Raw genomic sequence first — 27,020 nt, 5'->3', positions numbered from 1 at the left:
GGTTCCCTTGATTACTCTTTGATTACTGCTATAACCTTAGTTTCCTTGATTACTGCTATAACCTTGGTTCCTTTGATTACTGCTATAACCTTGGTTCCCTTGATTACTCTTTCATACAGACAGGTTTTAGTGTAATTCAATCAGATACATTTACATTTTATTTTAGCTTCGAGGCTGTTTCAGTCAAAAACATATATGTTAAGTAAACACCTGACCTTAAAATTAAAAGCAAGGAGACCAAGATTTGAACAAAGAACAGTAAATCCATAACAAAAAGGAAAAGACTACACCGCAAAGCCAGGCAAAACATCAGAAGTATTAGTTGAAATAAATTAAATGTACGACAGGGCTTAACTATGCACATTAGAATGGTAGTAATCGACGTACACTGCACAGCAATTAAAAAAAAATGTTAATCTTTCGTGAATTTCATTTTATTCCATACCAAAGAAGAAAAAGCCAGTATATTGTTTAAAACATTGTCAAATAGAATTTATTTATGCGTGTTAAATTTTCACACGATAATGCCTTCTACTGATTCTTTAATCAATTAAACACAGGTGAAATTATCAATAAAATAAACGTTTTTGAGAAGCGATATCGCCTTTAACATTGATAACACCCTCGTTTGCGCCTCGAGGCTTTATCAACATTTCATGCAATATCACGGTCCCTTGGGCTCTAAGATCACGCAAATTTCATGCTTCAGATTTTTGAATCTTAGTATGTTGCGTGGTTGCGTCTGTGCTATCGTTTTCCGCTCTATTCTTCCCTCGATGTATCACCAAAAATACTATTCCATTCAAGACTCCTCCAGAGTTTGCCAGTATCACAGATATCATGACAACTTCCGGTGGGGTGTTGTACAGGTATTTCCAGAGTCCGAACATTGAGCATGGTGTCCATTGAATTAGGAACATGGCGATGAATAACATCATTGTTTTGGTTGCTCTGTGGGTTGCTCTCAATGTTGATGCTGCTTTTCCAATGGTTCCCATTATTCGCTTCCATTCCAATCGGAGTTTATTCCAGATGAAGACGTATAGAACCGAGTTGATCACCAGGGCAAGGACAGATGGCACAATTGTGAATAAAATGAATACAACGCCCCCTGTAACACCATCAAATGCACAGCTACAAAGGGAAAAAAACTTTGATATTATATTTTCATTATTAGTGGTACGGTTTGATAAAAAGTAATGAATTTATTTTTTTTAATATGACCACTTTATCGCCAGAAATCGTGATTAAAGCGAATTCCAAAACACCCCACAATTCAAATTAAATGCCGGAAAGGCGGAGCTAAAGACGGACAGAAAAACAACTAAATGACAAGAGCGAAACAAATCAGAAAAACACAAGAACACAATGCTAACGTTCAATGCACTGGTACTTAACCGGTTGCAACGTTTGGATTGGGTTCATTAACACTAATGAACAACCATTTGATTTTTTACTGGGGGCTAGGATCTAAGTAATGGGTTGGTTGGTTGTTGGGGTTTAACGTCCGAGCAGCAATATTTCAGCTATATTCAGACAATGAACATGAAATGGATGATAAATGAACATGAAATGATAAAAAAAAAGGATGGGTCACAAGGATAATAAGGTCGACAAATTTTGGTTGCCACTAGAAAAAGGGGGGTTGGGTAAGGTCGGGCAATTTAGCCTCCTGTGGCGGAGCGCAAAGGTTAATACTCCTATCGAATACCACAGCAGGGTTCTTTAACGTGCGAGGAACGTGGCATCTTTCCCAACACGGTGCACCACTATGGTTTGCGGTCAGGTTTTCCGTATTATAGCCTGACAACCCCAGCATGTAACATGCCAGGGGTACCCCATTCCACCACCTGGAGCACACATCCCAGTTGCTCTGTGGGCAGAGCGCCTAGCCCCCGGCTAGGTTTCTGAGCACTATTTAGTCGCCTTTTACGACAAGCATAGCGCTGCTGCAGGCCTATTCTTTTGACACCCGGACCTGCACGGGGCCTAAGTAATGGGATGGAAACAGTTAGTTGTTGTATCTTATTAAAAAAAACATTCGATGCCATTTTCAACAATTATCTGAATTGTAACATTTTTTAGACTAATTAAGTTATGCTATATATAAACAAGAAAGTGCATACATGCTTTCCCTATACTGCTTCGTGGTACTGATAAAAAACCAGACAGAATAAATGACGGGAAATATAAGATTCTTAGATCTACAAAAATGCATACGCATTAAAAAGTAACATTTTACTTTTACTTACAAGTATCCATTTTGTCCTAACTTTCCGATACTGACCGACTTTGTAAGAATTGAAACAGGAACTCCGAACATGAATATCAATATCCGGTAGTCAAATTTCCCAAAATTCAAGTTCTTTCCAAAGTACATTAAGGAGAATGCGTTTACTGCTATTGCATTTACGCATATCATCTGAGACATAACAAATGTAAACATCATGTAAGAGTAAAATGAGCACAGAGCTAGGGGTCTCGGATGAGACATTGTGACCAAGTATTGGAGATGATCCATTGAATGGAAGAAGTTAAACAAGCCATCACAAATCGCAAGGTAAACCACGAACCTTTCGTTCTTCGCTCTATTGAAAAAAGACCATGATTTCTGAACAGAAATGACTAGTACGACCATCGCACATATAAAGCTTGCAGAAATTGCAATCAAAGCTGAAATGTGGATTGGATAGAAAAATCCGTTGTCTAGACCTTTCACTTGCAAATCATACCCGTTCAGTAAAGTTTTGTTGGAAATTAATGTCATTTTTCTGTTCAAACTCGTCCATTCCTCCCGGTCCGCGATTAGAATGTAGTGAAGACATTGAAATACTTCTAATCCATCCGTCTAAACACACACATCTCACCAACTAAGCTGGTACCGGGCATGCGTCAACTTGACATGGTAGAATAAAATTTGTCGTCGGGAAATTGGGATTTTTTGCTGGAAAACATAAATGCTGGACGAATAACTTTTATCAAATCGTTGCTAGAATATTAATCGACAGATTGATATGAAATTTTGTTGAGAAATTGTGTTTAATAACATTTGTAACATTTACTCTGAACTCAACTCACGATACAAAAACGTAAACAAACATGGATGCCTCCGTAAACGATGATCACGAATTGCCCATATTTACCCAATCACAACCAAATCCCAGTACTGATTCTTTAGATTCTACAAAACCCACCACTAACAAACGTCGCAACCCAGAGAGCCCCGATACCCTACCTGCCACTGAAAAGCAAACATAAAGACAAATTCGTAGACAAAATTCGTTGAATGACTTAACCGAACTCCAAACTCCGGCTACCAAAAAACAGACAGCTGCAATGAAAAATCTTGCAGACAAGGTGTTAGAAATCTTGATGAGCCGGGAAATTCTGACAACAATAATGCCAGTACTTGCTAGTAAAATCAGCGAGTCTATATCTGCTGACATTGAACAAGTCAATCTACGAATCGATAATGAAACAAAGTCACTGCGCAATGAGTTGGAAAAACAGAACACAATCATCACAAAAAATGAACAAAAAATCTGTAAACAATTTATTGAAATATCCTCTTTAGAAAGATCCGTTCAGGCCAACATTAGTGCGGTCAAAGAACGTGAAAGAGACATCGACGCTCTACATAAAAAATCGCTGAATTTGAATACAGACTAGAAAATCAGGAACAATATTCTATAAGAATTAGTCTTAGGTTTCACAATGTCCCAGTTCCAACAGATTAGGATGGCCGAATCAAGCATCCTGTAAACACTGACCAACTTGTCCTTGATATTTGTAATGGCAAAATGAATTTGAATATTGGACTGAATGACATAGGCCGATCGCATGTAATCGGAAAAGTTCGAAATGGAAAATCCCAAGTTATCGTCAATTTTATAAGTTACAGGACAAGAGCTTTGGTTTATTCCACTAAAAAGGTCTTAAAGAACGACACAAATGGCACCTTTATTACAGAAAATCTAACACCCTATAGAACGGAATTGGTTAAGAGACTTGCCAAACTTAAAATTGACAAATTAATCGAAGCATACTGGACATTTGATGGTAGAATTTTCGTTAAACAACATGCAGAAAGTCGAAAAGAGATCATAAACAACTTTGATGATATAGCTAACTTTGAGCGACGTATCAGAGATCATGCAGCAGTTGAGCATAGCCGTGATATAAACGTCTAAAGGATGCTTTCTGCTTTAAAATAGCCTATCTATGTCTTCATGAATTGCTATTATTTTATTGTTTGTAAACATTGGCATTCATCTAAAACATGTGTTCTAACTTCTACCTGCGGGTTTTTTGTTTTTGTTTTTGTTTTTTTTGTGTAGGCTATAATTTGACAAATTTACCTGTTCTGTTCAATAAATTATGTCAATTTGACATACATTTTCCGCTTAAGTGACTTGATTAGGTTTGTTAGTTTTTTTGTTTTTTGGTTTTTTTTTTTGTCTTTCTTCTTACTTGGGTACTACTCCATGATAGGACAACGATACATTGTCAGTATGTTTCTTGGTTAGTAAAGCACGATCCAAAATGCGGACTCAGGACATTTTGACCTACATTCTCCATTTAACCTCTGTCAAGTTTTGTTTTTAGGTCCATAAAATCCAAATATATGGAAGGGCAATGATATTATGTTATTAGATATAACCCCGGATATAACTATGTTGACATAACAGGGTCCACCTTGAATTAGCATGGAACTTTCTAGTTAAACTTTCTAGGTTAATGTGAATACCGATCGTGGCATCTTCCGTCCCACTTACACATGTTCTAGTTGTCTTTGTAAGTATGTTTCATACATTTTAGTAAGATATAGCTATCATACATCTTAGTAAGATATAGCTAAAATATTGCATATGAATAAATATCATCAAATGTTCGCATCGATATAACCTGTATGGAGGTGAAATACTAATAGTCGAATCAGTTAATATATATCTTTTTGTTACTTTCTCTTTTATCCATATTTTCATGTTAATACGGCGAAAAAATTGTGATTTCTCCATATTACTTAAATAATATATGATTGGTTGTAAAACTCATTTTTACTCTGCAGTACTTTGTTTGGATTTGAATTGCTGCTAGAACTGTATAACTATTATACATGCCCGAGGCCCCTGATGTTACAGTTCTGCAGACCTATCAATTCAAATTAACCTGCCCAATAAGTACAATGTACTACTTAATGATAAAGCTAATTGCAGGATAAAATTTGAGAAAGTTTACTCCTATAATTGTTCTGGTACTTCCTCATGTAACAAATTATAACTGAAAATGGAGTACCAAGTGAATAATTGTCAACCTGTAAACAGCAACTGGAGTAATCTATAATAATCTATGACAATAAACAGTTGAACAGTATAATGTATTAATTTATGTTATAAGTATTTACTATTAGTTAATTGACTGGCAGCGTGTAGCATATTAATCGTAAGGGACGTATCATTTTTTGCCTGGGAGGGGGGCTGGACAAAAAGTAGGGATATCATTGTTTTTTCTTTTGATGGAAAAGGAGAGTTCAGGTTTTTATCTATCTTTATAGAAGGGGTCATTTCTCAAAACTTTCCTAATTGCTGAAATTGCAAATGATATAAGAAGACCCATGACAGTGTATAACTATATAAAAAGTCTTATATTTGCATGTCCTCATTGTAATGAAGCTACCAACAAATATGACATGGCTACCAATATTGGAACACATTCGGTACCTGTCCACCCATCATATTATTGACGTTGAATTTTTACTTTGGGTATACCGCAATTTACATGCATATCTGTACAATAACTATAAATGAAAAAGGGGGATAAAGTATTTTCCCTAGCTTGAAGAAGGGGGACCTAAAAATATCCCTACATTTAGGCGAGGGGTTCTTTTTTTCTCCAACTTTCAATTTCTAAATGACTACCCCCTAGGCATCCCAGCTAAAAAATGATACGTCCCTAAATACATATGTAAATATATTACATTGTCAAATCCCAATCCCCACTCAGCCTCTATGACGTATATGTCATATATGTATTTTTTTCAAGTCTTTGTAATTTGTTTTGTATATAATGTATGTGTTTTATGTTTTGTTTCTAAAGTTGGTGATGGTGAATTGACATGTGTAATACACTTTGACAGTGGCTGTTACATCATCATATCTGCAACTTCTGTCTCTGTGATAGATGGCAGGTAATGATCTTTGTACTTACAGAGCAGCCATTGGTTTATTTAATAACAGAAAACTGATTAATTCAATACCCCTAAATTATAGAAATTCAACCTACCTTGATCTGCTTCTCATTAATTTTAATTGTACATTTTCCGTCATCGGCCTTTCATTTCTTCAATCAGTACATCCCAAAATAGACATAGTTTTTCTGCTTTTTGTATTACACTTCATTCTTATTACAGGAAATGTTGAAATGAACCCAGGTCCTATAATTAACTCCTCAAAGTTTTCTATTAGCTCCTCCAGTAACGACAACTCCCTTTCACTATGTAACATTAAAATACGAAGTATTCGGAACAAACCAGATTTTTTAAACCTGTTCTGCGAGGATTTTGATATCATAACCATAACGGAAACACACTTAGATCCAAATATATAAGATGAAGATATACTTCTAGACTCCTTTTCTAAATCCGTCATCAGAAAAGATCGTAATAACTTTGGTGGCGGTATATTAATATATACAAAAGACGATATTCATGTCAAAAGACTGAATATTTTAGAAAATAATATCGACGAAACACTCTGGGTTTAGATCAGCGCAAAGGGTCAAAGATTTGTATTCTGTAATATTTATCGTGCCCCTGGAACTGATGTTGATTTTTTTACACGATTAAATCATGCGATATGGATGAGCTACCAGTTCAATGAAAACATTGTGGTCACGGGTGATTTAAATTCGGATCTATTTATGATTGATAACAATAGACTTGTTGACACAATAAATCTGTTCAATTTTACACATGTGATTAACAAGCCAACTAGAACAACTGATAATCGAAAATCTTTATTAGATCCTATTATTATAAGCGACACAGTATCGTACACCATTGCCGATGTCTTTGATATTCCCAGATCTGTAAGTGACCACGACGCATCTATTGTATATTTGGTATGTCCAAACAAAGATCCTGTCTCTTACAAAAGACTTGTCTGGCTGTACGACCAAACTGACAAACAAAAGTTTGCCGAGAAACTAGAGGCCTTGGATTGGGATACACTCCTTCCCGATGGCGCAGATGTGGATGTAATCACAGAAATGTTTACGGAAATATTTCTGTCTATCGCGATTGATTGATTGATTGTTGGGGGTTAACGTCCGAGCAGCAATATTTCAGCTATATTCAGACGATGAACATGAAATTGATGATAAAATGAACATGAAATGATAAATGGAAAAAGGGGTGGGACACAAGGAGAATGGGGTCGACAAATTTTGATTGCCACTGGAAAAAGGGGGGATGGGTAAGGTCGGGCAATTTAGCCTCCTGTGGCGGAGCGCAAAGGTTAATACTCCTATCGAATACCACAGCAGGGTTCTTTAACGTGCGAGGAACGTGGCATCTTTCCCAACACGGTGCACCACTATGGTTTGCGGTCAGGTTTTCCGTATTATAGCCTGACAACCCCAGCATGTAACACGCCAGGGGTACCCCATTCAACCACCTGGGGCACACATCCCAGTTGCTCTGTTGGCAGAGCGCCTAGCCCCCGGCTAGGTTTCTGAGCACTATTTAGTCGCCTTATACGACAAGCTTAGCGCTGCTGCAGGCCTATTCTTTTAACACCCGGACCTGCACGGGGCCTGTCTATCGCGAAGGAGTGCATTCCAACCAAAAAAGTTTTCATTAGAAAAAATGATAAATGTTGGTTTAATAACGAACTTAGAAAGGAAATTAGAAAGCGTGACCGTTTTAGAAAAAAAGCGTTGAAATCAAAAATTGAAAGTGATATTCTGAGGTACAAGAAGCAGAGAAACAGAGTCAACAATTTTAAAAAAAAGCTGCCAAAGAAAAGTTTGAAAGTAATCTTGACAATTATATCTTAGATAATGTAAATAATCCTAATAAAAGCGTATTGGAAGATTATGAAAATGCTAATAAAATCAAACAAAGGTACAAATTCTATCCCGCCCCTTCAAAATATAATAAACGATGATGTATTAAGTGACATAGTATACACAGATGATGAAAAATGTACATTACTGAATAAATATTTTAGTTCTATCTCAAAACTAGAGGAGGAAAACCATCAGTTATCAGATTTCGAAAGTAAGACAAATAGTTGTATTTCAAATATTAGAATAGATGAAAACGAAATCATTGATATATTAAAGATTTTAAAACCCAACAAAGCATCGGGACCAGATATTGTTAGTCATAGGATGCTCCAGCTTTGTCCAGAAAAAGTCGCTATCGCCTTAAAGAAAATTTTTAATAAATCAATCCAACAATGCAAATACCCAACTAGCTGGAAGATGGCAAATGTTACTGCTTTATTCAAGAAAGGAGACCCCTCTTTGCCTTCAAACTATACACCAATATCGTTAAGAAGTTTTGTTGGCAAAGTCATGGAAAGAATTATATTTAAACATGTATATAATCATTTATATGGTAATAAGCTAATTTATCAGTACCAATCTGGTTTTCTGCCAAAATACTCTACCGTGCATCAACTTCTTGAGATATACAGTAACATTTTAAATTCTCTTGAGCAAAAAGAAATTAACTGTTTTGTGTTTTGTGATTTTTCGACAGCGTTTGATAAAGTTTGGCACAAAGGTTTATTAAAAAAGATTTAATCATATGGTATTTCATGAAATTTATTTAGTTGGTTTAAAAGTTACTTAGATGATAGACGTCAAAAGGTAATGTTGAATACAGCATCCTCAGATGATTGCCATCTTTCAGCTGGTGTTCCACAGGGATCTGTACTTGGACCTCTTCTTTTTATTATATACATAAATGATATAGCAGGTAACTTGACATCCTTGTGCAGACTTTTTGCAGACGACACTTCCTTCAATTACTCAGATGAACAGATCCTCTCTGTAATCAGTCACGATCTGAGTGAATTGGATGAATGGTCCAAAAAGTGGCTGATGTCCTTTAATCCAGATAAAACCGAAATTTTGATATTCTCCAATTATGAAACTCCCAACTTCACGTTCTCCTTGAATGGAATAGACATTCCAATCAAAAACCAACATAAACATTTAGGAGTAACATTTAGCAGTAATGCCAAGTGGAACTACCATGTAGAAAATATTATAGCTAGTGTTAAAAACATGTAAATATTCTTCGGATGTTGAAGTATCAACTTACTAGAAACACTTTAGAGAAGTTATATTTAATATATATAAGACCTTTACTTGAATATGCACCTGAAGTTTGGGATAATTGTGGTGTATGTAATACCTCCAAATTAGAAAGACTTCAATTAGAGGCAGCGAGAATTGTCACGGGTTTACCTATTTTACAAAGATAGAAAAAATATATCAAGAAGTTAATTGGGAACCACTAGATGTTAGACGCAACAGAAGAAAGTTACAAATGATTTATAACATTGAACATAAAAATGCCCCATCTTATTTGCTTGACATAATACCACCCAAAGTACAATCTCTTACTAATTATCCCCTTAGAAACGGAGATGACATATTACAGCCATTTTGTAGATTATCTGTAACAAGCGAGTGTTTTTTCCCTGCTACTATTAAAGAATGGAATAAACTTGATGTATCCACTCGACAATTAGACACTATTTCCAAATTTAAAACAGAGTTAAAGAAGGATACACACAAACCACTAGTTCCTAATTATTATTCTATTGGTGAAAGAAAACTGAATATTATTTGGACACAATTAAGATGTTCTGTTTCTTCTTTAAACCATGGCTTATGTAGAGTCAATATCGTAAGTAGTTGTTTATGTAGATGCGGAGATGTTGAGGATGCTCATCATTTCTTTCTTGACTGTCCCTTACACGAAAACTCTCGAGTAATCCTTATGAATAACATTAGTTGGCTACCCGATGATTTGCCATTGAATGTAAATCTTTTGACTCATGGAAATCCAAATTTAACTTATGATCAAAATGTTCGTTTAATAAAACATGTCCATAGATATATCAAAGAAACTAAAAGATTTTCTGTTGTTTGATGAAATTTGATGAAATAGTGATATGCCCATGTTTTATTCACCATTACCACATTCCTCTCAACTCTCTTATTTTTTCTTTCCTTTCTCAAACTCTTCTCTTCTATGTCTTATTTTTCACTTTATTTTTTATCTCGTGTTTGCAAAATGTAATTGATGCATGCTCGGTTCCACAAAATATTGTACATTGCTATTGTATACGGGAAAGGACCTCGTAAGTATGTTTTACTTTTGTCCAATCCTTTTTGTTTATTACAAATAAAATATGTTTGAAATAAACTAAGCTGTTTATGCTGTTCGATCAACCTAGTGCATGAGCATTATGTTTTTATAGATGTTAATGTCAATATATCTACCTACTGTATCAGAGTTTTGATCGAAATCAATATGATTCTAAAAACTTTTTAATTATTATGTCAATAAACAGTTTCTTTTTTTAAAACAACTAAAAAACCTTCAGCCAGCCAGGCAAGAAGAAAAATCACATTGTTAATACAGCTACAAAGAAACCTGTCTAAACCGAACCATGAATAAACCAAAAACCCTGTCATAACCAAACATAAAGTTGTATCACTTTTTAATGCATTGTGCCGAATCCAAGTTCCACACGGGTGAGGTTAAACGGAACAGTCGTTATTTTGGCTATGCGTAGGGAAATGTTTGGGATTATCTAATACTATACTGATATTGATACTTATTCAATAGATGGTTTACTTGGATAAATGCAATGACAACATCAAAAGTAAAGGAAACCTTTCAAGCCAATATAACAATAACATAAATATGATGAATTTATTTGACAAAAATCCAAGACGGAAAAGGAGTCCTTCCCATTGCCACTATACGTCACCTAATATGCATGATATCTCCATAAATAGCCATATACTTCCTTTCATACAAAAACCTCTTTGACCTTATCACATTCGAATCAAACTCTATTCTATACCTCTCACTCTACTACGCTCCCTTTACAAAACAACTCTCGACACTTCTGTTTCTGAACATTCCTCATCATTATACAGACTTATTGCCATCATTTTGGATATTGGTTTCAATAGACACCCATTTCGTGTAGAAGGTCAAGATGAAGATAAACGATCATTTCTTCCAATACCGTTGGCTTGCATTGTGTCTCCCTTTTTATGTTCTTCGCTCGTCTACACCTGCATGGTGTAGTGATTTTTAGGGTGGTGAATTAAAAACAATTCACTTAGTAATTTTTCCGACGCAGTCGGTATAGTATCGCTTTTTACCCTTTGACCTTAAAGACGCTCTTCCATGGAAGCGCAAGTCACCTGCTCGCAATTTTGTTTTCCGATTGGCCAAATACTGATAACAAAGTGGCGTTCGAAAAAACTGTATCGAAAATTCAAATTGCGTGCCATGTGTTATTACCTGAATGAAATGTAGAAAATTGTAAGTGAAAAGAAAAAAATTTACTGCGTCGGCTATCTTTTTTTTTAAAGATAGTACTTGTTATATGATGGCAAAAAATGGGGTATTATAAAATGTAATGACGCAGTCAGCCTTCGTGCAAGTGTCATTGGTATCTGGACACTTCATTTCAGTGCTACATGTATAACTGTAGTTTTGGCTGACCAATTGTTCTGAAATTTTGATATGATTTTATTTACCAATAAAGGAAGAATTCTTTTTAATTTGGACTTTATTGTCCCTACCGTTTTAGAATAAGGGCCTAAACGGGTAAAAATAGGTGTAAAAATAAATCACGTAGAATGTTTGTTTTTTTTATTCTATAGTTATTCTTGTATTATTGTGTTCCTTATTTAATTCAACCTAACTTATATGGGGTCAATGTTGGGAAATGCCCCCACCCAAATAACTTTTTTTTATTTTCGGTCAGATTTTGAAAATTCTGTTTTCATTTGAAGCCTTATCAAAATCCCTACATTTCAGATCTCTCTTAACAGTTTTCGGGATGTAAGGGGTCAATGGGCCGCACCTGATAAAAATTACTTTTTTACCTAAGTAATCGGTTCTATACCTAGCTTACATTTAAGATTTTTTTTTTGCGTATAGTAATTTTTTTGTGGGGAGGGGGGGGGGTTAAGTGCTTAGGTGTGTCAAAAACTAATATTGTGTCCACACTTGCCCCAACTATCTGGGAGTAGGCCAGAGCTTCAACAGAGCAGCCCAGCCGCCCGCTAATAGGACATACTCTGAGGTCAAGTATCCCAAACAGAACATAGGAATCAGACTGTGGTGTGTGTGTGTGTTTTTTTTTTTTTTTGTTTTTTTTTGCATTTATCTCCAAAGCCGTTAGGTTTAGCATGATTATTTCAAATGCTGAAATGACCCTTATTATAAGGCCTTCAAAAGTCTTCAGGGATCAAAGTTGTCAGGCGACTACTTGTAAGAGTTATTGCCCTTGAAAGATGAAAAATGACTTTTTTACAGTTTTCAGCCAATATCTTGCAAAATCAAAATTTATTCAATGTTTTTCATTGGACAACACTTTGGTCAAGTTATGTCCTGGCATACCCCTTTTGCTGTGGAACCATGGCTGACATCCCTGAAAATGTAAGATCCAGAATTTCTACATGTTCTTGAAATACACCCCCCCCCCCAAATAAAATAAATATATATTATATGATATGACCAATTCAATCCAAAAACTGGTGTCCTTTACAGCATGAATGTTCAGCACCAAAACATGATGATTTAAGGTGGTAGACCTAGGATAAGGCACATAAATATTTTAAAAAATCATTGGGTTGTTTGTATTCAGCGTTTTATATCAATCTCATGTAAGCATCTAAATAACTTAAATTGGATTGATTTTATTCTGCTTCACATAAAAGTTTATGAGGCATTGGTGAAATTGAATATGATACAAACGTATTACTCATTTCAAAAGTTAATTTCATATCAAGAGTGAAGCATTGCACATAAAAGATCAACACAATAGTAAAGCATAGAGATAGATGATCTATAACTGCAATCTCCGAAACTGAAGTTGGTACTCCTCCGTCCCTGTGTTTGTTTGACGTAGGAGATACAAGGACCTCCGTTTCAGAGATTGTATAACTGGTGAAATTTGAAAATTGCAGAATATCAAAATGCGTTATATAATTTTCAACATCATTACAAACCAACACGATGTTGAAACTATAAAACTTCAGTTGATGTTTTGCGCTCAACAACTTTAACCCATTATGGAACCTACAAATACAAATGTATGATCACTAATGGTATAAATTCATTTTCTTTTTTTTAAGGTGCCTGTTGATAGTAACCCAAGCCAATTTGTTGATTCCATTAACAAATCAGAATCAGACTGGATGAGTTATATGAATTGTGCAAAAAACGGGAATGGACATAATGTGTTGGCTTACCAGCACAATGGGAAGATATATTATAGAAGTTCTAAAGAAATCCCAACAGGTACAGAACTGCTTGTATGGTATGGAGCAGATAATGATAAAGACCTTGAAATAGAGAGTCTGGATGTCAAGTCTTTACTGGAACCTAAGTTCATCAATGGTGAAAAACAGTATATTCAAAGAGAATGCAATACGAGTTTGGTTAATATTAATCCTAACAGAGAATTAGAGAAGGAATATTTCTGTTCTTTGAAAGATACAAGATTGCATACATGTGTTATATGCAGACAAAATTTCATTGATAGTTTCAACTTAAAAATACATATGAAACAACATACTTTCAATTTACAGAGTGACACACTATGACAATGACCATGGTAGAATTGAAAATCATTCGACTGATATGGACTGTAATGTAATGGCTTGCGGTGACAGCATAAAAAGTAATACACATGGTAGAGACTATAAAATTAAATAAAATCTTTATGAATGTGTCATATTGAATACAGATGAAATGCCATGTGATAAAGGGTTTCAGTCAAAGATTGATTTTCAAAATTTAAAGAGAGCACTTGATGATAAACCTTTTCAATGTGATGTGTGTGTTAAAGGATTCACGCGTGCTGAAAATCTACAGATACACATGAGAACACATACAGGTGATAAACCTTATAAATGTGAAATACGTGGTAAAGGGTTTAGCCAGATGTGTAGCCTACCGATACATTTGAGAGTACATACTGGTGGTAAACCTTATATATGTGATGTATGTGGAAAAGGGTACGTTACCAGGCAAAAGCTACAGACACACATGAGAACACATGCAGGTGAAAAACCTTATACATGTGATGTATATGGTAAAGGGTTTAGTCGGAGTGAATACCTACAGGCACACATGAGAACGCATACAGGTGATAAACCTTATAAATATGATGTATGTGGTAAAGTGTTTAGCCAGAATGGTAATTTACAGTCACACTTGAGAATACACACAGGGGATAAACCTTATACATGTGATGTACGTGTTAAAGGGTTTAATCAGAAAACGATCCTAAAAAGACACATGAGAACACATACAGGTCAATAGGCGATAAACCTTATACATGTTATATATGTGGTAAAAGGTTTAAATGAGAATCATAATCTGCAGTCACACATGAGAGGATAACCATTATACATGTGATGTATGTGTTTAATCAGAATTTACTTCTACAGGGACACATGAGAACACATACATGTACAGGTGATAGACCTTATACATGTGATGCGTGTGGTAAAGGGTTTCCTACGAGGCGAACCTACAGATACACATGAGAACACATACAGGTGAAAGACCTTACACATGTGATATATGTGGTAAAGATACAGATACACATAAGAACGCATACAGAAGTTAAACCCTATAATTGTGGCGTATGCGGTAAATTGAAGGTTTAATCAAAGTCAATATCTCAAGAGGCACATAAGAATACACACAGAAAACAAACAATATCAATGTGATGTATGTTGTAAACGTTTTAAGCTGAGTGAGCACCTAAGTAGACATACACAAACACATACAGATAATAAACGCTTTGTAATTGTGATGAAATATGTGTAAAAGTTTAGAAACAAAACAGAAATCATATAATCACATGAAACGCACACAATTTATACACATGATAAATGCTGTGTATGTGGTAGTCAAATATACCGCTACACATGATTAGCGTTAACACAGATGATAAACCATGCACACGTGACAAACATGCTAAAGGGTTTCATGAAAAATAGAATGTCAAGAAGCACATGAGAACACGTAAGGTAATAAGCCTCCACAAATGTGATAATGTTGATAAATTTATTAAATAACACAATAACAATAAAGTTGAAAATAACAGCACTTTCCGTATATCCGTTACATCCTACATTTCGTGCATTATAAAGCTAAAACGTCGTTGCTCATAGGAGATAATTCGACTGTCTTTGTGGATATTAACCACTAAAATCCCCAAAACGCTTTCGTAACACAGTGTCAGCCAATCATTACCACGATGACAATCAGCTGACTGCTCCTACACTTGGTATAATTTTCGTTGTCGTGCTAACATGTATACTCAATGCAGATAGACCCAATTTGCACTCATATGTGTAATACATGACGGACTGACTCGGAGATGTTTCTTAATGTTCTTGGCTATCGTTTGGCGTCTCTCACGGACGGTGTAAAGCATCAAAGCGTTTACATAGTCCCCGGGCATAGTCAAACCCGTGAATGTGGGTCATAGTGTATTCGCGGAAATCAGTTGGCATGTGACCATGTTCATTCATTAAATCCATTAAAATTAATGCATCATCACGTGATTTAATGTCGATCGGAAACCTAGTGATTCAATTTGTAATATGCGTGCTATATACAGCGTTGAATCTTTGACCCAGCAAAATACTTTTTTGGGATAAAATCAACATTTTCCAGTGCATGTAAGACAGATATTGGGGTATGCCAGTCATTTGACGTGACATTTCCAAGGCCGAAAAAATGTTATGTCTCCGAGCACTATTCTAAAATTTTGTAGGGTCGGTAGGTAGGAATTTTTATTTGATATTTTAAGCGCCGAATTCCAAAAAGAGATTATCCACGACCAAGAACACACTCATGACATGTGTGTTTTCAATTTTCTTCTTGTTTATCTGTAAGACAATCGGCAGAATTTTTACGTTATTTTTTTTCTTCAAATTTTCAAATAAAAACTTATGAGTAGGGGGTCTGAAGGAGGGTCAGTAGCGTGATCGGAAATATTTTTTTAGGCCTAAACGGATGGTCTATTTATTACTCCAGGAGTGCTAGAGATTTTCTGGCAACCTTTTTTCGGACTTGGCTTGGGGTATGAAAGAACGGAATTACAACCTCTTGCATCAAATGTCTATTAAATACAAATAAAAATTATAAAGAAAAGTTAATGGCAGTGTTGTGAAGTGCTGAATGTACATACATGTTATGTTGGTTCTTAAACCAAATGATACTGGCCGCTTGATATATTTTATACAGCTGCAAAACAAGTGTACAGTTTTTGTCCAGGGAAACATTTTTCAGGCTACAAATGTATGTGACTATTTAGAATTAGAACACGCCAGGGGTACCCCATTCCACCACCTGGGGTACACATCCCAGTTGCTCTGTGGGCAGAGCGCCTAGCCCCCGGTTAGTTTTCTGAGCACTATTTAGTCGCCTTTTACGACAAGCTTAGCGCTGCTGCAGGCCTATTCTTTTAACACCCGGACCTACACGGGATTGACAGTTCTAACATCGTTGGGAATTTTTCAGACCTTTCTATACGTTTACATTATCTTCCCTGTATCAATTCGATTCGATGAAGCAGTGTATCGAATAGAGTTGTCACATTCTGAGATATTTGAATAATAGTGATTTACTGTGACATGCATCATTAATTTGATCCTCTATCCTACATAATAACACCTAGATGAACCGTCCCGTACTACCATACATAGTGTACATTTTGTACTAATTTACAGCCCTAGATTAAGCCTATGAGGAGGAATAACCCGGCCAGTGAAAGCTATATTTTCATATAGCCTAGCTGACCGATTGGTCTAGGGTGCAGGCGGTGTTGCCATAGATGTCACAGCGGTTCGAGTTTGAGTCCCGCAGAGGGAACGACCACAAATCTGCATCGCAAATTTGACAGTTGTAACATCGTTGGGAGTTTTTTTTAGACCTTTCTATCCGTCTATATTTTCTTCCCTGTATCAATTTGATCCGATGGAGCAGTGTAGCGAATAGAGTCATTCTGAGACGTTGTATAATATTGATTTGTTGTGAAAGAGTAATCAAGGGAACCAAGGTTATAGCGGTAATCAAAAGAATGTAATCCAGGGACAAAGACCAGACATGGAAAACAGACATACACAACAAAGAACATAAAGTAACTAAAATCATACATACAAAGTAACAAAAGCAAATGAGCAACTCGGACTCCACTAAAACCTGGGAGCATGGACCAGGTTTACCGGTAGTGTAAGCGTCCTCTGCTTTTCTAGAAACACCCGCCGAGTTGCTCATAAAAAGTCAAGTCCGGGGTAGACGAAAGAGGAAAGGAAAACTATGGCCGGTTGAATAATTCAGTTTTCATGGTGCAGATGGATACACCATAACGATCCACGAGTTCATGATGACGACCATAAAACTTCTGTAGTGATGACTTCAATCTTGTAGCAGCATAACCATGTTCCAGAAGCCTATTTGTTAGAGTTCTAGCGCGATACAAAAGGTCTGCGTAGTTTTGACAAGCTCTGGCATAACGCATGAGTTGTGATATGAACACTCCATACGCAGAAGCTGAAGGGATGTTGCCACAGATGAAAGGAAAGTTGATAATTCTGAATGAATAGTCATCACGTTTGTCGTAAAGTTTGGTCAATACTTTTCCTTTACCATCGATTTCTAAGTGTAGGTCAAGATATGAGGCTGACTTCACAGTGTCTGTAGTATCGTTTATCTCAAGTTCTTTTGGGTAAATGCGATGTATCAAATCCCCGAAATTAGGATTGTTTAAAGATAATACGTCATCTATATAGCCGAAACTGAGATTGAAGGATCTAGCCAAACGATATTCTTTCTTTCTGATCAGATCAGCTATGAAGTCAGCCTCATAAGAGTGAAGGAATAGGTCAGCAAGTAAAGGAGCACAATTTGTTCCCATTGGAATGCCGACCGTTTGTTGAAAAACGCGTCCACCATACTGGACAAATATGTTGTCGATTAAAAATTCCAGCATTTTGTAAACATCTTCCTCTGTATATTTGGAAGATGATTTGGAATTATTTCTTACAAAGTATAAGGAATCTCTACCAAGAAATATATATTTGTATTTAGGTGTACCATCTTTTTTGGAAAAACAACGATGTATAATGTTTTTAAGTCGGGATTTTAACTGAGTATGGGGAATAGAAGTATACAGTGTTGAAAAATCATAGGTTTTAATGCTATTATATTCAGATAATAGTCTTGAACTAATTGTCTCCAAAAGATATTTCGAATTATTCAGGATCCACATTGAATTAATACCACTACGGGAGTAACAAGTGTTGTGGTAGGACTGCAGACCCTCTTTGACAGTTGTGAGTATAGAAGTTAAAGTTTTGGAAGAGGTTTGGTGGTACATTTTTGCAGATCCAGCTATGAAACGTTGTTTGTATGGATTCTTGTGGAGTTTAGGAATCCAGTACATAGACGGTAAATCACGATCATCGTCTTTGGTAGAGAGACCAAAAGAGGATAGCACAGATTTATGGTTTTCTACAATCTCTTCTTTGGAGAGTGTGGTAGAAGTATAGGTTTTATCACTGCTATTGTTTTCTACGTCTACCTCTAACAATAAACATTGGATGTAAAACGTTTTGCAGACAAAAACAATGTTGTTTTGGGCTTTGTCTGCTGGTACGACAATATATTTGTCATGTATAGTAGACAATGTTTTTGCTACATCGGGGTCTTTGAAAACTGATTTAGCCTTAGCACTCATTGACCTACTTAAAACTTTTATTCGTTTCAAAATAACAGACCTCATGGTCTTTATCCACTCTGACAGAGAATCAGTGTCTTCTTGTTCTAGTTTTATCCATTTTCTTGCATAGTCCTCGACGGCATCCATAAGAACTTTAAAGTTATAATTCCAATTTATGGAGCATGGTTCACGGTACTTGGGACCATTAGAAATGATATTACGCAGAGATTCGGAAGATGATTTTGAATTATTTCTTACAAAGTATGAGGAATCTCTACAGACATGCATCATTAGTTTGATCGTCTATCCTACATAATAACATAGGTGCACTGTCCCGTACTACCATACTGGTGTACTAAGTTACAGCCCTGGATTAATCCTACGAGGAGGAATGACCCGGCCAGCGAAAGCTATATTTTTATAGACCTTTATATATAATCACAAATATGTAATCAACCCCCATTGGCCAAATTGGGACTTGTTAGCTCGTAATCATTTAATGGTTGAATTGGCGGGTAAAGTCGACTGAGGGGACTTTCTAGTATTTTGTCCTATTATTCTGCGAAATGTACGCCCAATAATGCTTTCAAGCAGGTTATCAAAGTGGTATCTTGCTAACTCGAAAAATATTTTGTTATCTGGCTCAAAATCGAACTTGCGTGTATTTTTTGTGCTTAACAACTGTACAAAGTTTTGTTTTTCAAATGGAAAATGCCTGGAGACGGACGGACGGACAGACACTCAAATAAAATTTTGTGCACAATATAAAGTTTATGCTTCATTCACACTTCATCCGAACTGTGCATTTTTCTCAACAGAACTTTTTTTTATCATACAATGTACAATGTAATAAAAAAAAGACAACTACATGTATACGATCAGCTTTTAAGACTTGGGACTTCATCTAAATGTGTGAAAATATCATTTCCTGTTTGTTTGTGATTGATGAACCAATCGCTTGTTTTTTTGTTTTTTTTTGTTTTGGTTTTGTGGGGGGTGGGAGCTGTAAGGGAAGGGGGAGCTGGGTTGAACACCCTTTAAAAATTTCTGAAAGTTCTGCCCCAATTTAAAAGGTGCGTAATAAATTCTTAAATTTTGAGTAATAATTCAATATTTTACTTAAAACAATGGGAAGTGGGTTTACAAGTCAAGCCAGTTACAGGCGGGCGCGGATCCAAGGACTGGCGTTCCGTGCGTACGCCCCCTAAATCGGTAAGAAAACAAAATTTTCACCACAAGGTTCACACCATAATACTTTTGTGCTGTGCTTTGCACGGCATTTAATTCAATTAACGCCCCCCCACTCAAATCTTGGATCCGCCCCTGAGTTTACACATTAAAAGGGAGAGGGGTCCGGACTTCGGGCGCTGATGTTTACACATAGAATAGGGAAGGTTTATTTCGACACGTTTTACGCCTTTCCGTGTCTGGGCAGTTTTGCACCTCAGAAAAATATGGTATGTAAGTCTCGTCACATGACTCCGTATGTTTATGAGAATGGGTCCTCATCTCCCATTCAAATGCATAGAGAATCATCATTGACATAGCATTGAGTTCAATGTTAAAAGCAAAATATCTCTTTGCGAAAAAATACTGATAAAAAATGACTAATATCTTGTTCTACTGGATAAAGACGTAAAGAAAAGCATAAAAATAGAAGATTTTGCATTGTGATACAGCGTTTCAATTTCCCGAAAGTAAACAATAAAATGCAGACCGGTCTTCGGATTTCGATACTTTCTACATCTAAAATTCCGGAAGGGGAACTGAAACTAGAACGAGACTTACAAACCCTATCGGGCGCGTTGCTGCCGTTAGGCAAAAAAGCTTTTGCCTGCACTTCATTTTGACATTTTTTTAGATAAAATACATCCAGGAGAGGCATAAATGATGCTCTAAAACGCTATCTCCGCGGAGCTTCGGGGGGAGGGGCTTTGCCCCCCTGGACCTGCTGGGGGCCTTAAGCGGCCCCGGACCCCCTGCCGTAATTTTGCCTACACTTCAATTTGGCCTCAGCTACTCGCCTGCCTATGGTGGATGTCGTTTAATTAAGCAAAATCATGAACGTACAACACTCGTCAGTGTGCATGCGCAAAAGCGTATTATAACACACCGACCAATGACGTTCTCCGAATTGGGATATTCCTTCACAAAAATTCGCGTTGTCCGTGGAAAAAAAGATTGTTACAGACCAATTTAGGAAGTATACAACACTACATATACACCACATATCACAAATATATTTGACCTTGTGTGGTTTCAGAGGAGTTGCGGCTAAAAGAAATCGATCCCTTCCTTTAGTAGTATAGGTTACAGACCACCAATTCAACCAATGAGCATTTGGAACGTACAAATAGTGCTACAAAGAAGTACCCCATGTTCCTCATAGTGTTGTGAAAAAAGTTCTCATTTTATTTTAAAAATTTAAAATGTTTCTGACAGGAAAAACATTTTTTTTGTACATTTTATAGGTGCATTTTCAATTGCTTCTTGTGATCTGAAGCCTAATCTCCATAATGATTTCTAAATATGCCCCTATCTTGGGAAAACACTGGGATTTCCCATGCTATTTATAGAATATTTAATGTTACACATTTATCCTTTAACTTTATGCGACCTCTACGTCATCGGCCAAGCATGGCTTTGTGTGGCAGTAAAATGTAGATCTTGTGATAATTTGTTGTCAATGAAGCCACGACGGTGGCTGAAATTGAAATTGGCGTCATAAGAAATCTTCGTTGTTTTAAGGAGATATCATATTTAAAAGCAGCGCCCACAAGCATCCGCGATCAAGTTTTCAGGCACAGACCATAATCAATAGGAAAGAGTGAAACATGAAATGGAAACGATTAAAAATAAGCATGCAAGAGAAATTTAATTTACATTTTCATTCAGATGTCCGTATAATATAATAAGTTCGCACCACTTGGTGACTTCTTTCATCAGACTATTTAGTCACATGGTGACAATCGAACATGTACAATCGCCAGCCATCTCATGCGTATTAATTTCTCACATGACATTAGATGAAAAGTTACTCAAGCTGATAGGGCGACATTCGGGAAACAGTTTTGCTAATTTTGAAAAGGTGGGTAACCTAACAAAGCATCCCCTAATGTAGATATTATTCTTTCTTCATAGATTGCGAAAAAGCTTTAATTATATTAAGTTCTTCTACATCTGTGATCTTCGTGAACTAGTTCCTTCGCGTCACCCTTCACTAGATGAGCATCATGTCAAATTTTCATATATTCTTAGATTTGCCTGATTATTTCAAGATGTACAATGTAGATGTTAAACAGCCTTAGATAATATTAAGGAGACAAACGTTCTTTTGCAGAAACGAAACATAATTTCTGTGAAAATGTAATGCCAAATTGTGGAAATATGATGCAACATATGTGAATATAACAGCTTTTGTTTCATAATAATTATACCATTTAAATAATATAAAATGTCTACTTCACTAAATAGTACTGATGTATATTATGTGATCCGTTATTTGATACTTTAAAAAAATGTGCAAATTCCTTTCTTTTTTTCAACACCTTTTGAAGAGAACATTAACTTACAATCATATGCAATTATAGTTTGAAGGACACGTATAAATTCAGTCATTTTTTTATTTAAATCGGAGTTAATTTGTAAATTATGGTAATTATTGGAAACTTTTTATTAATGTACAATAATTGTAGTCTTCTTTGTACTGAGTTAGCCTATGATGAATAGATAAGAAACTACAATTTGCTCTTTGTATTCGTATTAGTATTTGTTATCTTAATATACACTAACACATAACAATTTACAACACCTATTCAAAACCGTGTAACATAGTACTTAACTAAGTTTAGATAGTAAAGATTTTATTCACTGAAAGTCTTCAGTTTATGTTCCTTTGGAATATTCCACAGCACTAGCTGTAATTAGAATGGAACTTCTTAATTCACTGAATTAGCCATCGAGCAAATATATGGAGTCCAAAAGTACTAAAGGAAACAAGCTGTTTGTATTATCAATACCCTTTTTAGTCTAGCTTTCAGGACTGCTCCTTATCGAGATTCTCTTGGTATAACTATTTAGTAGAGGTGACAGAACCATGGCCTTTGGGTAAATGGATAGAACTCAGAATATATCCTACTACTGGTTGGGCTTCTGTGTTAAATGATGCTCAAGCAGGTCTGATTGTATGGTCATACAACTCACATAATGGTAATTAAAAAGCAAAAATGTACATGCTTTTACAGATTTAACAGTGGTTCAGCTACAAAAGCCTACAATGCATTTATATGACTTGAGAGAACCCTAATTTTAAAGCTTTTTAGACATACATGTCAAAAATATTTGGTTCATTCGTATGATAAGCAGAAGCAAAGGCTATGTAGTGACATTGGTGAAGCAAAAAAAAATCATGGGAGATTGAATTAACACGTATACTTTTAAGTGGGAATCATCAAATTTGTGCGTCTGAAATCTGAAAAAAGTTATGGGTAATCTTCTTCCCATTTATCATGTTTAAGTGTCATTACTACTCCGTTTATAAACTATCTTTAAAAAAGGCTAAGTGTCTAACAGATAACAACTTCAACAAGAAATCTGAGCGATGGCTCACTAGTGCCACCTCGCTTTCAAACCAGGATGTAAGGAAAAAAACCAAGTTCTAGGTAAACAGTTGATTTTTTTCCGAAAATGGATCCCACCATAAAAAATACCTATAGGAAGAATGTTTTGAAATTTTAAGCCGCTGTGATGTGTACTTGCTGAATCTTTCAAAATTCATAAGAAAGAACAAAATCCTCGGTAAAAGGGAATTTGCTGGCTAATTTTTCCAAAATTGAACCGCTCTATATTGCATAACTATAGGAAAAGTATGTTTAAAATTTCGAAATTAAAAGTACAATTAACTTTCAAAATATAAATTAAAAAGTCCAAGGTTAACAGGAAGTTGTTGTCGTTTTTTTCTCCCGAAAATATATCCTACCAAGTGACATACCTGTACGAATAATGTGTTCAATTTTCAAGCCACTGTGACAAGTAGTTGCTGAGAAAAGTGCAACAAAAATTTTAACTTGCAAAATAAAATAAACAAAGTTCTCGGTAAACATGAAGTTGTTGTCGAATTTTCCACGAAAATAGATCCCACCAAATGGCATACCTAAAGGAATAATGTGTTTGCATTTCATGTCGCTGGGATGATTAGTTGCCGAGAAAAGTGCGACAAAAATTTCAACTTCAAAAATGGAAGATAAAAAATAAGCAAAGTCCTCGGTAACCATGAAATTGTCGATTTTTTCGAAATTAAAAAACCACCAAGTGGCATACCTACAAGAAGAATGTTTTAAGATTTCAAGCCGCTGTGATGAGTAGTTGCTAAGAAAACTGTGGCGGAAACACGGAAACGCGGACAAGGGTAAATTCAAACGTGAACAGAGCAAATTATGAAGGCCTTCATTGACTCAGTACTTCAGTACTTTGATTTTATGTAGTGTCTCCTGCATTGACTCGATCAAAGAACACAGACTATAACTAAGTGTCTATTTTACAATTATTTGTAAAATTTCAATATATTCCTGAATTTATAAATACGTTGGCAACGTCATTTTATTTCCTATGTGATTTTGTGTCAAACGGAAAGTTTAAGAAATTGCTGTATAAGTTTGTTATGACCAATTATACCCCATAAAAAGAATCCAGAAAGTTAAAGTAAAAACACTGCAAAAAGAGAAAACCAAATAAATTTTGGATTTATGGACAGAGACTGAGTCCATCGTTAATATAGGGTATTCTTGATCTATCTGCTATAAATATATATATTATGTTTATTACACGTAAATATAGAACTGTCATACATTTATCATTAAAGATCTTTGAATACGTATAATTTTATTATAAAGTACTCATGTACTGAATCAATTTATATCAATCATATGAATTTTAATGCCTCAACTAATCATCAAATTGCAAAAGTATGGGATTAAAGGAAAGTACGGGGGTCGAGTTCAAACGCATCTTAGCACCAGCTTATTGTTATAAATATTATTAAAATTGAACTGTTTGTTTTATTTTAAAATTCGCCGTTCTGATTACGAAGGACATTTAAAAAAAAAACACACACACACAATGCATGGTAGCGGTGCGCCAGTTTGCGTGACATTCAGATTCGATATCGGTTTACATTGGAACACCTAGATGAACGATCACAAATCTCTCCAACATAGTGCATAGTTGAACTACAAACTACTAGTTCTTCATTCGTAGTTATAAAATACAATTTACTGAACTTCAGGGCGAAGCTGTCATTAAATCATTCAAACTTCAGCCACAATCATTGAAATAAATCATATCTGTGCCCTTGCAAGAACTTTTGAAAGGCGGTACACTTGTATACATTTCCATGTTTCAAAGGGTGTACACGTCCGATTTAGGTGATTTTCTCTAGAAATGTTTAATACTTTAAGGAAAAAGACGTTGCATTTGCACCAATGGCACCCCCTCTGGCAACGGCCATGCATATTTTTAGATACAAACTCCTCTCAACTAGCTACATTTCTCGGTTGATAAGCTTCACAGCTCAAGTGCTATAAGTTATATTTCATAGAAACCAACGTGAAATGTAAAAGAGCATAGTTTCTGGGGTCCTAGTTTCAGAGACACATACACGGACCTGAATGTAATTTTAAGGCCGGCCTGGAAGCACCTGTTATACAGCTCTATTATAATTACATGTACAAAAACATTGATAAGAGAATGATTATAACATAACGCAATATCACCAGACCAAAAATGCATTATCGAAATTCCTATGCAATCGTCTAAGCAAATATTTATTTTAATTTGTTATCTCCTAACTTCCGATGTCACAAGGCGTGAACCGTTGTTATAACCGTTATAAAAATACACAATACAGTGTTACGTCTGAATGATTTCGTGGGTCATCTACACTTTTGTAAAAAAAAAAATTGGCCACATGATGAGTGGTAAATAAAACCCTGAAACCATTTTCTTTAAACAAGTTTCTTTATCGGAACCACTGCCCTTTATCCGCCAGGGCCACATGAAATATCTGGAGACAGCTCTTCCAACTGGTGCTCATCTTTCTGCTATATTTCAATTCTATGATTAATTAATGACTATTTTTCATTTCTAGCTAAGCATCTAATGTTTTTATACGTCTAAAAATAAATAGGCAACTTTAGTATATCGACACCGAACGATTGGTTTATTCGGGTAAATGCATAGAAATAAACAGGTACTGATAAGAGGTCAGAGTTTTCAACCATTTTTCATATCAAAATTATCAGCATATTTAGTTCGCAGTGAAAGCTTTTATTGGATTTGTTTATTGACGTAAAAAACAGAGAATTATATTTGATGTATTAGAAATACCGACGTGGACCTATCTTTCTGCATTTGAACCTTAATGGGGTATGCCGATGTGGTAGGGTAAGATAATTACAGATGCTATCAGGCTTTACAGATCTAAAGGCTCTAGCGACTGCTATGTAAATTCTGATCTTCGATCGAAATTGGTAAAATTAAATGAAGATGAAAAAAATTCAAGGCACATTAAAATGAAAACACAAAAAGATGAATAAATTATGAAACTTTAACACACCGACACCACTTAAATAAAACACAAAGATAGTTTTTCGAACACCACTAAATATCAGTATTTGGCCAATCAGGAAACAGAATTGTTACCAAGAGACTTCTGCTTCCATGGATGAGCGTCTTTAAGGTCAAATGGTAAAAAGCGAAACTATACCGACAGGGTCGGAAAAAAAACCTGGAAGGTGTCTTATTATTATCTATAAAATAAAACTATAGCCTTGCTCTCGTTGAGATAGTGTATAGCTCTTCTATACATGACAAATATGTTGTCGTACCAGCAGACAAAGCCCAAAACAACATTTTTTTTCAATACGTTCTACATCGCATGTTTATTACCAGAGACGTTGAAAATAATAGCAGTGATAAGACCTATACTGCTACCACACTCTCAAAAGGAGA

General features: G+C 35.6%; 1 protein-coding gene and 1 pseudogene across 1 annotated transcript; one reads left to right on the top strand and one right to left on the bottom strand.

Moving 5' to 3' along the window:
- Window positions 1-418: 418 nt before the first annotated feature.
- LOC148600314 (uncharacterized) lies at window positions 419-2,892 on the bottom strand. The gene is made up of 2 exons (XM_088558260.1): window positions 2,253-2,892; window positions 419-1,134 (listed from the first exon to the last, which is right to left on the bottom strand). Exons 1-2 carry the CDS (start codon window positions 2,765-2,767, stop codon window positions 699-701), a joined length of 951 nt encoding a protein of 316 aa, XP_088414386.1. The 5' UTR covers window positions 2,768-2,892; the 3' UTR covers window positions 419-698.
- A 9,793-nt stretch (window positions 2,893-12,685) lies between these two features.
- Window positions 12,686-14,956, top strand: LOC148600313 (uncharacterized; annotated as a pseudogene).
- Window positions 14,957-27,020: the final 12,064 nt, after the last annotated feature.

The sequence above is a fragment of the Perna viridis genome, chromosome 13 (assembly GCF_037379345.1).
Source record: "Perna viridis isolate PV_CMFRI_1.1 ecotype Kerala chromosome 13, ASM3737934v1, whole genome shotgun sequence".
Classification (NCBI taxonomy): domain Eukaryota; kingdom Metazoa; phylum Mollusca; class Bivalvia; order Mytilida; family Mytilidae; genus Perna; species Perna viridis.
The sequence above is the reverse complement of the archived record's forward strand: the minus strand, read 5'-3'. Positions and strand labels throughout refer to the sequence as shown.